The sequence below is a fragment of the Dermochelys coriacea genome, chromosome 2 (genome assembly GCF_009764565.3).
Source record: "Dermochelys coriacea isolate rDerCor1 chromosome 2, rDerCor1.pri.v4, whole genome shotgun sequence".
Taxonomy (NCBI): domain Eukaryota; kingdom Metazoa; phylum Chordata; order Testudines; family Dermochelyidae; genus Dermochelys; species Dermochelys coriacea.
The window spans coordinates 216,359,014-216,377,612 of NC_050069.1; the positions used below are offsets into that span (position 1 = coordinate 216,359,014).

General features: G+C 39.4%; 1 protein-coding gene across 1 annotated transcript in view; it reads left to right on the forward strand.

Moving 5' to 3' along the window:
- Positions 1-18,599, forward strand: part of DGKB (diacylglycerol kinase beta) — a 519,697-nt gene that overhangs the window by 263,818 nt on the left and 237,280 nt on the right. Inside the window, 5 exon segments of the mRNA XM_038392537.2 lie at positions 6,098-6,183; positions 9,242-9,317; positions 9,319-9,329; positions 17,686-17,813; positions 17,815-17,847. Of these exon segments, the coding sequence (XP_038248465.1) occupies positions 6,098-6,183; positions 9,242-9,317; positions 9,319-9,329; positions 17,686-17,813; positions 17,815-17,847 (334 nt within the window).

Sequence of the window (18,599 nt, forward strand, 5' to 3'; positions counted from 1 at the left end):
TTTTCCTTCCATCCACTTAAAAAACATCATAAGTCTGCAGCATGAATCCTCACAACTTTCTCTGCAGTGCAGTGGGAAATCTATAGCAACTTGACCTTTGTGACTTCACAAATGACAGAGTTATTTTGAGAATTACAGTTTTTCCTTGATTATTGAAATCCATTATCACAGTGTGTTCATGCTCATTTTGCTGTTACAGATCCAGGGATCTGTGAAGCCTTTCAGAGAAGTAGAAATATACTCTAGAACTGTTTCTTAGAAAGCAAATGTTGCCAGCAAAGGTGGTGGTACACAGCCTTCAAAACAAAATCGTGAGTCCATGATTTTTCTTAAGGACGCCTCCCTTAAAAGAGTTTTATGTTTTACCCAAAGAACATCTGTAGCCTGCCATGGCCCCCTGCTGCTGTCATAATTAAAACCCTAAGAATTAATACAAGTGGATAAAGACTCAGAATAAATGGTAATAGGTGTAACTTAAATCTTGTCCATACGTGTGTATTTTCAACAATGTGTTTACCCTGTTGTTCAATAAAGGAAGGGAGTATATAAAGTATTAAATGCACAAAAATGCAATGGATACCCTGTGTTACCTGACAACTGAATTGTTTATATTAAAGTATTTTTAACAGAATCATGAGCCACCCTTTTGTCCATCCAGAGTGCCAAAGCTCCCATCCAGGGCTTTTTTTTTTTAAACTAACATAAAAATTACTGTAATCTCCTTTCTGGCTGCACTACTGTAACCTTGTTAGTCTCAAGTCCATTAAAAAAGTTACTGCCAAAATCATTTGACTCATTGCTTCGATTCTGCCACCCTGCTCTTTGAGACCCTTGACTGGTTCCTTTTCACCAACATATCAAATATAAATAGAAACTGAATATCTCCACCTTTAAGGCATTTCACAACTGAGCTGCGCTCTGCCAATCAGACCCATTACCTTCAAGTATCATCAACCCATCTTCACTCCAGCAACTTATTTTTCTAGCCTGCAGTACATTAATCTCCTCCACAAGCAACTCCGTACTTTCTTCCATGTGTTATAAACTTCTCTCTGAAATTTGTAAAGTATTTTCCTTTTAATAAATCCTTCCTTAATACTGATATATGCTTGGATGTGTTCAGAACACTGTCTGTTAATGGCTAGGGAGGTGGTGAGCTACATTGTTTACACACCTAATCTATATGTAACATGTTCATACCAACATTATCTCAGTTTCCCTCTCCCCACTAATACTCATTTGTTTCATCCACCTCTTGTGTCTTGTTAACTTAGATTGTAGGCTAATTATAATATGTGGTGTCTTTTTACTACATATTTGTACAGTGCCTCTTTACTGTGGTTTGGACTCGGGCATTAATCAGGTTAAATGAATTTCACTCAAATGGAGGTCATTGATTCTACATCAGAGTTATCCTTTCATATCCATGTTTGACTGGTGTTATATCACTAATTAGCATATACTGCCCTGTACTGGTTTTGTTTTGTTTTGTTTTGTGTGATAGATTCCTAAATAAATCCATAAATCTGATTTAAGGAAAACGCAGAGTATGTTCATGGACTGGTATAATATCCACATCAGTGGCCAACATTTTCAACTAGGATGCCTTATGTTGGCCACCAAAATATGAATTTAGGTCCTGACCTTAAAATGCATTTTGCATGAGCAGAAGCCTTCATCTGTATGGAATGCTGTGAATTAAGTGGGGCCCACAAGTACAAAGCTCTCCCTGTACACAATGCACTGAAGGATTGGGGTTATATATTGCAATACATTATTCAATTAGTTCTCTAATCTGTTGTGTTGAAAACTGTTGCACCCTTAGGTTGCAGACAGTGCTGTCTGAAAATCAGTATTTTTCAACTATTCAGCTGCTTGGCACCCACATACCAGTTAATCTTCTCACATTAAAATATAGTCCTCAGGGAGAAATATTTTGCCCCTCACTGTAATAAACTGCATGTTAATTAAAGAGATTTTATTAGAGTGATTTACTGTAATTATCATCTCATGAATAGTGTCTTTTCAGTGTAGACAGCATTGTAACTGAGTGTTATAATGAGGATGGAGTGTGTGCTGTCCAGTTACACGGCCAACTCAAGCCAGCTTTGGCAGTCTGGACGGAGAGAAAAGCTGTGTTTAGTTTTCCATTCATAGAACAGAGTCTAGAAAATAAGCAATTTCAGGCATTGATATTCATGTTAGCGTCCAATTTTTGTATGGGATGATAAATATAATTAAGAAGTAAATATTTCCACAACCTAATTGCTATGTCTTTGGTCTCTGTTCTGCTCTATGGGTGCTTGGTTTAAGGGGGTTTAATGATGAATTAGATAGATAGACAAGATACATCAATTGGGTTAGTCAATTAATCCCAGGATTCTGTGTGTAGAGAAGGAGAAGCAAGTAAGTGGCAGAGATCACCTGGAAAGGGGAGAAATTGATGGGGTCATACTCTTGCTTCAATGGAAACCTACTAAAATCTATCTCTAATTTACTCTGAAGAAGTAGTGCCAAGGGTGAGCTTTCCTCTTCTTCCCCTCTCCACCCTCCCCCATCCATATACTGCATCAAGGTAAAACGCCAACTATATTTCTGTATGTGACTGAGATATTAGTTACATTACTTACAAGTAACAAAGACATGAAAGAGCTATACAGGTCATCTGAGATATGTGCAGGTAAAATCTAAATACAGTAGAACCTCATAGTTACGAACATCAGAGATATGAACTGACCAGTCAACCACACACCTCATTTGGAACCGGGAATGTACGATCAGGCAGCAGCAGAGACCAAAAAAAAAAAAAAGAAAAGAAAATGCAAATACAGTACAGTATTGTGTTAAAATGTAAACTATTAAAAATTAAAGGGAAAGTTTTAAAAAAAAAAATGTTTGACACGGTATGTAAACTGTTTTTGTGCTGGTTTCATTTAAATTAAAATGGTAAAAGCAGCATTTTTCTTCTTTATAGCAAAGTTTCAAAGCTATATTAAGTCAATGTTCAGTTGTAAACTTTGAAAGAACAACCATAACATTTTGTTCAGAGCTACGAACAACCTCCATTCCTGAGGTATTTGTAACTCTGAGGTTCTCCTGTATGTGGCTTATGTTAGACTTTAGGGAAAAGTTTTAGAGAATATATTAGAGTTTTCAAACTTTTTAGTTCAGTACTATTTTATTATCCCTCCACCTGTAAAGCCAGCCTCCTTAGTTACCATGAATGTAGAAATCTTAGAGTACCTTGCTTGTACAGGTTTCCGAGTGAAAGTAATAGTAGTAATTTAGTTTTAATAATGTTTAAAACAGTTTTTCTATCAATCAGATTTTTGAAATTATCTGGAATTAGAAATTAATGCTGTAGCTGATACAGTACGTACACAAAACAGATAAAGTGATGATGATGATAATAATAATACAAAGCAAAAAGTGTTATTAGAAAACAACCCAACTGCAACAAGTATTTAAGATTGCTTTCCTTTTCCATACATGTGGGCCTAATCTGCCCTGGGAAAAACTATTTTTAAAATCTGTTCGGAACACCATGGTTTAAGCCACAAGAGCTGAACCAGTTTTAAATTGCTTGGAATTTTGTAGACTAGGCCCTTGTATTTCATTCTCTTTTGGCTCTTTGACCTTTTCTGCACTAGAGAAATCTAGCATGCTAAATAATATTTTACTTTATCAGTTGATTGTGACACACCTTGCATTCACACACACAACTCTTCAGTACCATCCATGCTAAAGTAGCTGGCCAAGTAGACTATGTGTTATCAGGGTCAGTACTATCTGATCTTACATCATTCCAATCTCAGCAACTTCTCTGCCATTATGGTTGCAGACTGGTGGTAGTCCTCAGCTATTATCCCATTGCAGTGCTGATCTCGTGAAGTTTCCATGCAGAAAGCGCTACTTCCAGGAGCTGAGCAGGAACTGTATCATAGGTATTTAAAGGCCATTACAACTGAAATGTTCATTATATAATAAGCCAGTTACCTCAAGCAACTCCCAGAAACAGCGGCATGTTCCCGCTCCAGCTCCTCTGTGGAGGTGCGGCCAGGCAGCTCTGTGCACTGCCCTGTCCATAGGCGCTGCCCCTGCAGCTCCCATTGTTTGCAGTTCCCAGCCAATGGGAGCTGTGGGGGCAGCGCTTAGGGCGGGGGCAGCATGTGGAGCCCTCTGGCTGCCCCTACGGATCAGAGCCAGAGCAGGGACATGCCGCTGCTTCCAGGAGCCTTGTGGAGTGGAGCAAGACCCTGCTCCCTCTCCCCGGTTGGAGCACCAGAGCAAGGCAAGCCCCGGACTCTTCCTGGCAGGAACTTGAGGGTCGGATTAAAATGTCTGGAGGGCCAGATGTAGCCTGCAGGCCATAGTTTGCTCACCACTGCTCGATACAATGGTTGTCTAAGTCTGAACATAGAGAATTGAAATGGCTGAAAAAATACATACATATGCAATTTTGTTGGAAAACATAGATACATTATAAATTAAATATTTTATATTTTTATATAACTGTGGCTATTATAGGTAAAGCAATGAAAACTGGACAATTTTCTGAGCAAATTAAGGATAATAGATGTGATTCTCATGTACAGTAAGGCTCATTTTACTGTTCTGACAGTGCACAGTACACTTAAATTAAGTGTAAATTTACTTCCACTTTAAGGCCCCTTTATACTGCCATAGTGGTGTAAAGAGGCCTTCGTATAAATGAAAATCAGGCCCAACATTTCCATCAAACTGTTTAAAAAATCTGTTTTGTTCATTGGAAGCTATAGGTGCAAGTAATATGCTAATTGACTAGAGAAATCTTGATAGAACATATTTATACCTTCCTTCAATCTATGTTAGCAAATCCATCCAATTCTTTATTTACAATGATGACTATTACTGTGTTTGAGTGAAACCATATGGGAACCATATGGAAACTATTATTAACCATTAATGCAGGATTGAAAACTGTATTCATAGTTAATAGGCTGTATGTATGCTTCATTTATCCAAAGCCAGAAGAAACATTATGTGAAGTTCCTGGGTATAACTGTAAAGGTTCACTGTTTGGAGAAGTTAATGTGTATCGATATAAGATACTTCAGAGTAGACCTGAACATTCATTCAGAATATGACTGGTTTAAAATACTTCTGTAATTTATATGTTCCAATTATATTTATTTATATTTGTGTGTTTTTGGAGAGGTTACAAAGCAAAACTGAAATTAAACCTGTACATTAACATTTGCGACATGTGCACAATCACTTTAGCACTGTAACTTCGTAATATATGTCCTGCCATGATTTATTTGGAGGACTAAGTGAAGGTTAAAGGATTGGGCCCTTAAAAACAGACAAATCTAGGATATTGAATCTTCCTGCCTAGTTTCCATGTGTAATCGTTCTAAATTATGTATTTGATGACTTATGAGTATGTGCAGGATATTTTTTGATGAGTGAACAAAACATTGTTTGTGTTTCATACTTTGGAAAAGAATAAGCTATACCACAAGCAAAAATGATGTGATGAACAAAAAGCTGCTCAAAGTATGAATCATTGAACATGGATGTTCTTCAATCGTTAAGCTACAGCTATTTTAAAGTTTTGTTTTGGTTTATTTTGCAGTGGTCTGGGTGTGCACATAGCTATTGCCTAGGTGTCTCAAAGTAGATATAGAAAAGGCATTTTTAACCACATGCCTCAGATAAAAATCACTTTTTAAATAGGACAAATGCAGAATTTTAGACCCATGGATTCCCCATTCTTTCCACAGACAGACTGATTCAAATGTTTCATATTCAGACTTATTCGATTTGTAAAATATTAGTGTTCTAAACTCAAGAATTAATGTGTTCTAATAATCTAATTAGATTTATTGGATAATTTTGTTGGATTGTATTTGTTTTCTGCCTCCAAAGAAAAAAATCAGTATTATGGATACAGGTGATTTTTATTGGGAACTGTTAAACTTCCCAGTTTTTATTAGATGAAGCATGTATTCTTTTATATGACAAATCACAAAGATTAGGCATCATAAAACTGAAAGACTCACAAAGTATAAGCTTATATTAAATTAAACAAGTACATTTACTTATTATTTTGCAGATTAAATTTTTTCCGAGATGTTCCTGACTTCCGGGTACTGGCATGTGGTGGAGATGGAACAGTGGGTTGGATTTTAGATTGCATAGGTAATGAGAGGTTTATTTATACTTGCTCTTGAGCTGTTATGTTTTGGAAATCCCTTTATAAGACTATATCTTTTTTATCATCTTGTGGAGCCAACAATTTCAAACAACATTTCAGTCACTTTAAATGCTGATGGTCAGACTCTTTGAAGTATGAAATCAATGATCTTTTAAAAGTTATTGTAATTGAAAATAATTAAGAACATCTAGAATACCTGGGTCACTAATTCCCATCTGGTATTACTTGGGTATCTACAGATTAGGGATGGTAGAATTTGTTTAATTTTTGCTTCTGTCTCCTTTCTTCAATCTGAATCAAACGTGAGTCATTTTCAAAGTGTAGGGCAGTTCCTGCAAGTTCCCTTTGGTCATCCCCTCCTTTCTATTACCATATTCTTGCTTTCTCTCTGTGACCTCCCAAATACTTTTGACAGGGTCTGTTTCATGGTTGAGTAGGTCTCCAGTCTCTGTGTAATGCTTCAGACTGGCCACATGCTTTATTTAAAAGTTTAGATTCCTATAGTCAGTCAGATTGTACTGATTTTTGAATGATCTAATGAAGGAGCCCCTGAGGTCATGAAATTTGAACTTTGTGAACCACTCAAGGCTTATGGGAGAAAATAGAGACTATTGGCACCATGTGATTGGTTATTCAACCCTAAGAAGGTTCCAGAAAAGAGCTGGAGGTATGTGGTATTGGAGGTCATGAAAACAGTGTGTGTTGATGGTGGAAGGCAGTAAGGGAGTCAGTTGGAGTTTTGATTAGGAGTGCTGGCTAGAGTGTGCTGTTGGGAGGTGTGGGGTAAGGAAAATGGACCGTAGAACCTTTTGAAGTTAAGGGCAAAGTAAAGAAGACACCTTTCTAAACGAGATAAAAAAGTTTTGTAAAAACAAAATTGTCTAATAGTCATAAATCATTGTACCTCAATGATAAACATATTGCTGAAAGTGTAAAGTTTCTAAACTCTTCTCCTGTCATTAGGTAGTCACGGGGAATGCCTCAGATTAGGTAGTCACAGGGAATGCAGTTTCCCTTCTATTATAGTGGAATTATCTGAACAAAATATTGTATTTTGGCTAAATATTGGCTTCCACAGCTTTGAGTAGTGCAGTCTTAGTAGGCAGTTTTGGTTCAATCAAGCTCACTGATGCCAGGAAGAGATTATGATAGGCACAAACTATGTACATAAAGTTTATGAAACTATCTGCTCTGGGAAATAAATATGCTCTTCAGTGGAAATTCTTTCCCCCTCTTGCGCCCCCCCCCCATGTCCACTGCCCCAACATAAAAAGGAGAATCATCGTTTGGATCAAAGCAAGAGAAAATCCCAAATCTTTATCTAAGCAGTTTGAGCCTTTTAAACTGAACTTTTATTTTTTTCTAAAAAGCTTAGAGTTTTAAAATCCACTTGTAAATACCAAATCCTCCACACGCTTTCTGCAAAGATGACAGATAAATTGGTAAAATAACACCGTGTTCCCTCAGATCTACTGGATGTGTGAACTCCTGGTGAAATTACTGATAGTGTGCACTTCAACCTGTGTAATCAAATAGCTGATTAGAATCATAGAATATCAGGGTTGGAAGGGACCTCAGGAGGTCATCTAGTCCAACCCCCTGCTCAAAGCAGGACCAATCCCCAACTAAATCATCCCAGCCAGGGCTTTGTCAAGCCTGACCTTAAAACCTCTAAGGAAGGAGATTTCACCACCTTCCTAGGTAACGCATTCCAGTGCTTCACCACCCTCCTAGTGAAATGTTTTTTCCTAATATCCAACCTAAACCTCCCCCACTGCAATTTTGAGACCATTACTCCTTGTTCTGTCATCTGCTACCATTGATAACAGTCGAGATCCATCCCTTTTAAACCCCTTTCAGGTAGTTGAAAGCAGCTATCAAATCCCCCCTCATTCTCTTCTGCAGACTAAATAATCCCAGTCCCCTCAACCTCTCCACATTAATCATGTGCTCCAGCCCCCTAATAATTTTTGTTGCCCTCCGCTTTTGTTTGCCTTTACGTTATTTTTGTTCGTTGTTATTTTGTTGCCTTTATCTTGTTCATGCAAATATCAGTTTAGGACTAGGTGTAATGCTAGTAGTAATGCTGTTCATTACTACTAAATGTGTTTTGTGCACTGTCATTTGAAATTATTTGTTGTTTTGTGTTGCTGTAGTTGTGAATTTGAAATATGTGTATCTTAAATATTCTTTCTGGGTGAAATTTACTCCATTTCAAAGGGCCACAAAAGGCTGTCTACTCTGTGATAACCCTTTGTTGGGGTGGGTGTGAGTGGAGCATGAAACTTTGTTTGGGGTGGGACTACTGGATCTATGCTTATATTTTATGGACCCAATGAAAGGGGTATGTGTGGAATCAAAAACTACTTGTGTTCCAGCCTGTAGACTTTCAAGTACTGGGAGGTTTTCATACATAAAGCCCTCAACGTTTTAGTCCCAGACTAACTCAGAGGCCTGATCACCCATCTCTGACTGAACACATAATCAGTGCTTATCCTGAATATTGGAACTTGATTTCCCAAGCTTTTGGGTGCTGGTTCCAGGGCACTTCGGGTGGTGGAGCCTCATGGAATTCGCTCCATGTGGAAATACAATTAAACATAATCTTGGCCACTGTAAGAAAAATCTACAAGACTCAGTTCTTTGCACATTCTCAGCTGATTAAATTCTGCTTTTCTAGCTGAGCAGTAAAGCTGAAGGCAAGAGGGAGCATGATGTTCAGTCTTACTGAGATCTTCAGTATCTCTGTTTAAGACAGATACCACAATGGGTGCCAAAATGCCCGTAATAATAGTAATAATAATAATAATATATAACAATAATGTAATTATAGATTGGAATAGTAGTAGTTGTGGAGGGGCTGCAGCCAATAAAATGCTTGTCTGGGGGTAGTTTTTCCTTTGCAAAGCATGTTTCACTGAACCATTAAATCAAAATCTAACCTGGTTATCTTATCCATAATTTTAAGTAGTACATGTACAACTTGATTTTGACTTATTAGTTTTTTTATCCCCTTGATTGTGTTTTTTTCTTTATTCACAGAGAAGGCAAATTTGCTTAAACATCCTCCAGTTGCTATTTTGCCTCTTGGGACTGGCAATGATTTAGCAAGGTGTCTGATGGGGAGGAGGTAAACACGAGTTTAAAATATATTGCATTATGTGTTAAAAAAGAAACAGAAGTTTACTAACAAATCTACTTGCAACATTGATTTCTCTCTTATGATGTGTGAAGACCCATTGTCAATTTTATTTCTTTTGCCTCTTGGAATGAATTGTAAGTGTAAATATGGAGTAAAACTAGATTTTGGTCTCTAAATGGCATATCAAAATTCCTTATGGATAGTAAGGTCCATATTCTATTACTTTGCTTGTAACTCCAATTTCTGTCAATCAGAGCGCTATAGACTGAAGGAGAGTACATATGATCATGAAGGTTTAAAATTGCCTGGCTTTGTATCATCTTTATTGCATTTATTCACATGATGAGTACTTGGTAAAAGAGTAAACTTAAAGGTAGGGAGAGGGTTTACTTCAAATGGCTAATAGTTTATTGTTTTTAATATATTCAGAAACATGAAAGAAAAATGCAAGTGTCAGCCACACTAAACTAGTAGCTTTGATATGACTATTCTTTGTTGTTCATTGCCTCTTCCTCATCCTGGTGAAGATTCAAGACAATCAGCATGTTGGTGCCATCTACCAGAAAGCAAGGAGGCAAAGAATAGTGAAAGCAAGAGGATATGTAAATCTTTTCCTGGATGCATGGAACCTTCCTCTCAGCTCTTTCAATAACTGGCAAGATGAAAAGAGAAGAGCAAGCACAACCTGAAGACGAGGGACAAGAATAGGAAGGTTTCAGAGTAGCAGCCGTGTTAGTCTGTATTCGCAAAAAGAAAAGAAAAGGAGGACTTGTGGCACCTTATAGACTAACAAATTTATTTGAACATAAGCTTTCATGAGCTACAGCTCACTTCATCGGATGCATTCAATGGAAAATCCAATGAAGTGAGCTGTAGCTCACGAAAGCTTATACTCAAATAAATTTGTTAGTCTCTAAGGTGCCACAAGTCCTCCTTTTCTTTTTAAGAATAGGAAAGACTCAGCCAAGACTAAGTAACCTGGTGGCTGTATACCAGCTGCACAGGCTCACAACAATGTTGGAGAGACCCCTTCATGGGATCCAGCTGTGCAAGCTTTGTCTCAGCAGGGGGCAAATAGCTCTAGCTCTAATTCCTTATTCCCTCTAGACCCATGGATTTGATCTCAACCTGCTGGTGTCCAGTGGATTTAGTTTGGGATCCAATGCTGATTCCATTTCGACTCTCCCTCAGTCATTTCAGTCTGAATGCTTCCCTGTTTCTGGTGCTCTTTCAGCTTCTGCTGCTCATTTCTTCTGTTTCCCTCACTCCTCATGCTTAAATGTAAGTAATTTACAGGAATTATTTTATCTTCCCCCTTTTTCTATCCTTCATTGATTCCTGGGTGAAGATCTTTGTAACCCCACTTCAGTGTTGTAAACTCTTCTGCGGTGCAGTGGCTTTTATTCTGCTCTGGGGAGAATGCTTCTAGGCATTCTTTGCCTCCTGCAGTTGTCTTTCTCACTTCTGCAAAATTGGTCATAGGTGGAGGGCTATCTTGATTTCTGTCTGGGTTTTCCTCCTCATTACTGTGTGTGCATGACCTCCTCCCCCTAATATTTTCCACTGATGGAAACCTCAAAGAACCATGGCCTCCTTCACAGGAGCAGGAAACAGGACCCCTACTTATGAAATCCAAGGCAAGCTTATCATTCGTGCCCTCTAACAGCTATGTAAGTAGGCAGTGAGTTGTGGGACAATGACTCCCTCAGATCTCATGACCCCTAAACCTAGATTTCATCTGTCAATTTGCTGTCAAAAATAGCTCTCCTTAGCAGGCACCCCTTCAGCACAGCATGCACATTGCTAGCTCCTGTGTGCATTCCTTTATATATTGGGCACTGTGAGCACAGTTCCCATGTCTGGTCTTTCTTTGGGATCCTATTTCCGTTTTCTAAAAGAGTAGTCAATAAATGAGTATCTTGATTTCAGATGCTGAGTGCCTGCAGCTTCCAGTGGGCCTGATGCAGCTCAGCTTTGTCTTACAGAGTAAGATAGTTTAGGTTTCACAAGGTTACCTGCCTCCATCTCCACAGGGCCGCAGTTCAGATTCACTTTCCCTTCCATCTTACTAATTGCAAGTGCTGGGTCCACAGACTCAAGTCTCTACATTCTTGCCTTCTAACCAGTGAGAGCAGGAATCTAGAACTCTAGGTTCCAGATCCACAGAGGATCCACCCTAAGAGGTAGATGCCTAAACCCGTTTTTTAGGCACCAACTGACCTCTACAAAACTCCTGCTTGGCTGCCACCTAACCGTGTAGGTGCCTAAACTCACTCAACGCCTACATTTTTGCAGTAAAAGTTCCCTGGCACCTTTGTTCCAGCCTCTAGGCAAGTACACTGCTGCCTCATTCTAGGAGTCTGGATGCCTGTCTCCTGCCTAAGTCCCAGAGTGATCCACGAACCAAGGGAAGACAGGTGCTCCTCTGCCTAACTTGCATGCAGGGCCTGATATAGTATGCATGCTTATGTAGAGGCCACCTAATTCCACAAAACGTAGCTGAGCGGGGACTTCCCTAATAATCTTTAGCCCAGTGGTTAGGAAACTTCACCTAGCATGTAGGAGACCCCCCAGTCCTTCCTCTGCCTGCTGAAGAGCAGGGATTTAAACATGGGTCTCACACTTCTCAGGTGAGTTCCCGAAGCACTGGGCTATAGGACTTTCTGATGTGGGTCTCCCACAATCTCTCCCATTGACATTGTTCCATTTTAATTAAATAATTGAACAATTAAATATGAATTGGGCCAGAGAGAGAGTGAGATTGACCCTATAGCCAACTGGTCAGAGCATTTACCTAAGAGGTGGGAGATCCCTGTTCAAATCCCTTCATATTAGGGAAATGGGGGGACATAAACTGGGGTCTCCCAATCTCAATCTAACCACAGACTAAAGGTTATAAAGGAGATTCTCCTCCCTTCCCTTTCTTCTCTCACTTGTTTTATGTGGAGTTAGGTGTCCTCTGAGCATGCATACCAGGTCAGGCCCTGCATGCGAGTTAGACAGAGGAACACTTATCTTCCTGTAGAGTGTGGATCGCTAGCAGAGATAGCCATCTCCCTGCAGCCGGGAGTTAGGTGCCTATCTCTGAGAGAGGGAGGCGGGGCTTAGGACACACTCCTCTCATCAGCATCTCAAATTGGCTAGCTTGGGCAGCTCCCCGCGTAGTATGCTGGCAGTTCACGTTCTAAGGTGCCCTTCTTCCCCATTCATTCTATAGGGAGCTTACGTGCCTGACTCAGTCTTTGTGGATGACAGTGTTCTTCCTGTGATGCTCCAGACACTGAACATTGCAATGCCTAAGTCCTGGATCTAAGTTTCTCCATCCTTTTTTCCTTTGTTTGTTTAATAGGAATTTCTGTTGGTCTCTGATATTGGGTGGGGCTCATCTTCCTAATCCTTCTCTCCTTAGAGGCTGTTTTCCCTCCTGTTTTTCTGTTCTAGCTCAGGCAGGTTGTATTGTCTGTTGGTTCATTTGGAACTGCTGTTCTCTTGACAGTCACTGGGTGAAGTTCATTTTCGTTCTTCTACTCCATGGTGACAGGTTGCCCTTCAACTGTGTGTGTGTGTGTGGTGTGTGTGTGTGTGTGTATGTGTGTGTGTGTTTCTTTGCTGTGGTATCTCTCCCCATCAGAAGGCTCTTTGGAGAAATCTCAATAGCTTGCTTGCTACAATGCTCCCTTCTGAGTTGCAATGTCTGTTGAGTATCCAGACATTTCAGGGACTTTTTAGCTTCCTGTCTGGTGCCTTTTCAGTGCATGATAACTGTCCACTTCCCAAGCCTTAGACAGAACAATCTGGTAGGTCAGGCTTACCTTCTCCCTAATTCCTGCTTAGACAGTCCCTCTTGATGGAAGATATTTTTTAAATCATTTGCCTTTGCTAATGGAAAGAGATAAAAATAACTATGACATTGTTTAAAAATATTGATGAACATTTCATCCCCAAAATGGATTTGATACATGAATCAGCATGTTTTTACCAAGTGTGCAGAGGTCTGGAGAAGGAATAGAAGCCTTGATAAATGGTCCTATATTAGTAAGCAGAACATCATTAAGGTATCAGTAGGGAAGAATACCTGAGAGATTGTCTAGAAGGTGCAATTTTAAATAAAAAGAGTGTTGTTAGACTTCTCAAAAACCTTACCCAGCCCCTTCAGCCAAACATTTTGCTACAAACTTAGAGACAGTATGCATATCTCATGCTGCTGTGTCTCAGGAATGGAATACCACATTTCAGACATTTTGTTCTTAAAGCATCCCGGTTGATTTCCTGTATTTTCTATCCTTAAAGTTAACGTGTTGGAGTTGGAGATGTTTCTCTCAGCTTCTATGATCATTCATGATGCTATCACTAGATAGCCAAAACTTGCTCTATAGATTTTTTGAGGTCTCGGTATTGTCCTTTAGATTTGCTGCTCTTGTTGATTTTCTACAGAGGTTGGATTTACCTCTCCTCTTAGATTCTTTACTTGTAGACCTCAGGCCTAACCATCATTTTTCCATTGAGCATTGTGGGGAGGGGGTACAGGGGGAGAGAGCGAGAACTGCTTTTATCTGTTATGCAGTGAGAGCTATGGCAAAGGTCTTAGTAGATCAAAGTCTTGTTCTATAATATTTTGCATTGTATAGCACCTTCTCTTTGCATCATAGAGAACTTTTTTCAAATATTAATGAGTCAGTTCTCACACATCACCCAGAGGTAGATTATTGTGTCCCTGTTTTGTCAATGGTGAGCATGAGGCATGGATGGTGGGTAACTTGCCCATTGTCTCATGGGAGGTATGTTGCAGTGCTGCTTGTGACAGAGCCCTATATGGCTCATGACTTTGTCTGTGGAGAATCAGATGTTGGCTTCACTTTACGAGCTCCAGACACTCTTTTCCTCAAAAGCACTGAGTGCAGCCCCATGCCTCTGTTCTCAATTTTTTTTTCTCCAGTGTGAGAGGGAATAAGAGTGGATCCAGTTTAGACTTCTGTTCTCATATCCATGGGGAAAGGAAGTTAAATTAAGAAGCATCCTTTCTTTTTATGCCATCTGTAAGGATCTTTTTCAGTGTTTTGATCTGTCTCCAGATCCCATGACAAGTATTCTGGTCTTAGACCTTACACCCTCTTACTGGGATCCCTTCTGTGGGACAGGTAAAAAGAGTTTATCTCTTTCCTAAACTCCTTTTAATTCCCTGGAAGTTATGCAAGATCAGAGTTTAGAGTGGACAAGGCAGTTGCTATTCAGGTTGTTCCCACCTGGCCTTGTAGATTCTGCCCTCCAAGTCCCTGGATCTAGTGATGATGCACATGTGAACCCTTTCAATCTGCCCTGATTTCCTCTTCCAGGGCCTAGTCCCCTACCTCAACACTATCTTCCTCTACTTTATGGCCTGGAAGATGAATGAAACAAGTTCATAGAGAAAGGAAGTATATTGACTTTAGTACCTGCAAGCCATTGATCAAGAACATTAATCATGGGTCTTGATGGCCTTTTTTAATTGTTGTGCATGCAGGGATACCACACCTTCAAGTTTTTTGTTCAAAAAGTCTCACAGTTTCTTTTATCTGAGGACATCAGTGCCTGAAATTCCCTTCTCTGTATTCAGGTTTCAGCTGCCTTGGCCAGAGTTAAATGGGATTTTTCATGCCATACTGATGCCTCCATTTTTAAAAAAGCCCTCTTCTTATGGGAACTAGTTTTCAGAAATGTTAGTGCTCAATGAGACTTGCCAACTGTGGTCCAGAATTGGGATATGCATGAAAAGTTTTCTTGCATTTGTTGACTGTGAAAGTGGCTCTATTAATTGTTATACCCCAGTTCAGCGTATTGGATAATTATTGTACTCCCTAATTATCACTGTCCAGTTCTCACTAGCTCTAAATTGATTTTAGAATTCCACATGAACGAGTCTGTGGTTTTGCCAACCCTCTGTTTGAATCCCTCTAATTCCTTTGAGAAGAAACTTTTTCTGGATGTAAAAAGAGTCCCTAGATTTTACCTGCACCATATACAGCCCATGAGAAGAATGAAGAGTCTGTCCATTCCCAGAACCAAGGCACAGGTCTCGGCTTCCATGCAGCTGTCAGTTGTTGACTAACATCAATTATTAATCTGATTTGTAGATGGGGAAGACTCCACCTCTGCCAGTGAAAGCCCACTGTACTCTGGGTATATTTCTTCCTCCTGTGCCGAAAAGGCCAACATAATTTTAGTGGAAATGTGCAAGGCCATTACATAATTCTTGCTTTCCACTTTCATCATATACTGTCTATCTTAGATACCCATCACCAGAGTGTGAGTGCCTTCTACTAGGAGAACATTAACAGCAGAGGCAAACTTAGCTTGTAAAGCTCCCCAAACCAACCCCCTCTGATGCATCTGTGTGCTATGTCTGATGATTGTCTGGAATCTTCTGCAAGATGGAAGAAGATGGGGATAAATAACAATGGAAAATTACTCACTTGTAATTCAATTTGTCAAGTTCCTCTCTCCCATCTGGCAACCTTCTCTCTTTTCCCTTGTTCTGAGTTATTCCATCTGGACTGAGAGATATCAGTTTGAAATTTACTGATCAGATGGTGGGAAGAGTCAGTGCTCTTTATTCTCGGTCTTTCACTATTCTTTGCCTCCTAGTTTCCTGGTAAACAGTACCATAATACTGATTTTCTGAACCATCAATAGGATGGGAGAAAAGATGAGACCACTGCAAACTGAATTTCCGGTGAGTGATTTTCCCTTCTCAAAGATACAGACTCCTGGCATGGAGTATAAATAGTGAAACAAGTAACTATGATACTCGGAGAATCATATGCACTGCTGCTGTATGTGGAGGGTGGCAATATGTAGCTATGCCACTACATACCAGTGTAGATCACAATTGAAAGAGTCTAGGAGGGGTTTGAATGGCTTTGAACACACTCATTGCAACTGCAGGACTTTGCACCAATCAACAGATGTGGTTGCCTGTGTTCATGGCAACTACTATCTGCAGATTAGTTCAAAACATTCACACCTACTTGGTTTTAAAAATAATGGGGATCTCAGATCTGATGTATTTGCAGAGGCTAAAAATAACTGTTGGTACTCCGTCACCCTCTACCATAACTTTAACAGCAAGTAAACCCATTGTTTGGTGTGGACATACATTTTTACTGCTGACACTGGTGGTGACCCAAATGGACATATTCTTGTCTATGTGCACTTAATCTTGCTTTGGAGAAGGGTAAATCCATGGATCTAGGGTTGTTGCTGCACAGCCATTTTGTCTGAACAGCATATGAAGTTGGTCAGTGAAGTCCCCTTTTCCTGTTGGCCAGGATGTAGCTTGTTGGGGCTCTGCAGATGGTAATTAAGTCAATTTCTACCCAATACAATGTATGGTGCAGTCAGTATTCTAGTGGAGGGCCTATTAGTTACCAGAAGTGCCATGCAAGTGGTTCTACTCATAGGAGTAGATTTCTCTATCCACAGGATCAGGCCTAAGGTATGTGCCCATTGGGAAAGGAAGGGAGGATGCATAGAATAAAAGTGGATGCACCATACTTCATTTATCATACTAACCCCACAATGTATTAGGGTTATGGTAAGTAACTCTATGTTTGTGAAAAATCACTGCTATAATTTCTATTAAGAAAACACACATTTCTATTTATAAAACACACACAGGGACTTGTATTGCTGCTGTCAAAAGCTGAGCACAGCAACAGCGAAGTGATTCAACTTCTGGATGAACTTTCCAGACTCTAATCAAATATGGAAAACCAGTTAATCTGCTGATCACTATCCTTCTCAGTTCGAATGGTTTCCAGGCATTAGTTGTGTTACCACAAATCTCTTTGGAAACTTTGACAAAAGAGAGAGACACATAAACAGAAGTTTTAGTGACACTTTTTAACTCCTCAGCATACTGTCATACTTTCTTAGGGCACTGCCTATGCTCTTTTAACCTCTGTACGTATATTTTGAAATGAAAGTATTTTATATGTTAACATTCACTGTATAGCATACACATGCTACAAAGTTTAGAGCTTGGTGGTGTCTGAATACAATCAGGTAACTGCTGGAAAATTCCAGTTAGTAGATCAAATGTGCTCACAGTTACACTGAGTGTAAATTCAAAGTCTATTGAAATCAGTGAAGTCACTTTAAGTTTATATTGATGTGGCTGAGTGCAGAAGTTAGCATTGTATTTACATTTCCCTTAATTATAGTTTACTGAAGATTGGTAATAGAGCAAAATATAATTCTGTGCTTCAGGTTTTGTATGTGCAGATAAAATTTTCCCTAACTAGAGAATGGGGGTAACATCAGCAAGTTTGTCACATTTATTAAAAATCATCATGTTCACCCTTGCTAGGATATGAAGGTGAGAATCTGATGAAGATCTTGAAAGACATTGAGAACAGCACAGAGATCTTGCTGGACAGATGGAAATTTGAAGTCATACCCAATGATAAAGATGAGAAAGGCGATCCAGTGCCTTACAAGCATCATCAATAATTACTTTTCTATTGGCGTGGTAAGAAAGTCATGCTTAGCCTTCAGTGATATTTTTTCTGTTCTGAATAAATGTATGCATGCGTGTCTCAGAGTGAAGAATTACTGGCTAAAGATCATTTATGATGTCATTTTGCTAGTAAAATGAATACATAGGTGGCTGACAACGATTTACATAAATTTACTTTCACATTCAAAATAGAATTATTTTTCAGAATCTTCCACCCACTTATGTATAGAGGAGAAAATCATGTTGTTCTTAATGATGTGATGAGCAGCTGCAGTACTAAATTAGGAGTGTCACTATAAAGACCCAATAAAATATAAAAGAAGACTAAGCATTATTAACATCTCTTAGTCACCTTGTCTGGTTAATATTCACACATTCAAAATCATACTGAAGAACAGTGGGTGGGGGGGGGGGGTCCATCAGTACTTCTTTAAGTATGCTGTTTCTGCCCCTTCCTCTCTCCTTTATCTGCTATCAGATCATCAGGGGTAGTTCTCAAATAAAGGGAATCTTTTTGGTTCAATCCCATACATGGTGAATTCACAGAATCTTCCATTCTGGAAAGTACTTTGCACAACTCTTCATTTCTTCCACATTGTGGCCTGTTTCTGCTCCATGGGAGTCAAAAGTGGGAGGGTGGGGGAGAGAGATCACCATTGGCTTTATTGAAAGTAGGATTTGTCCCTAGGTTTCTTGGATCATCAGTAGGTGGTATGGGTTGTTCTGAAAGGTTCATTCTTAGTACAGGCACTGCTTAGTCTGAC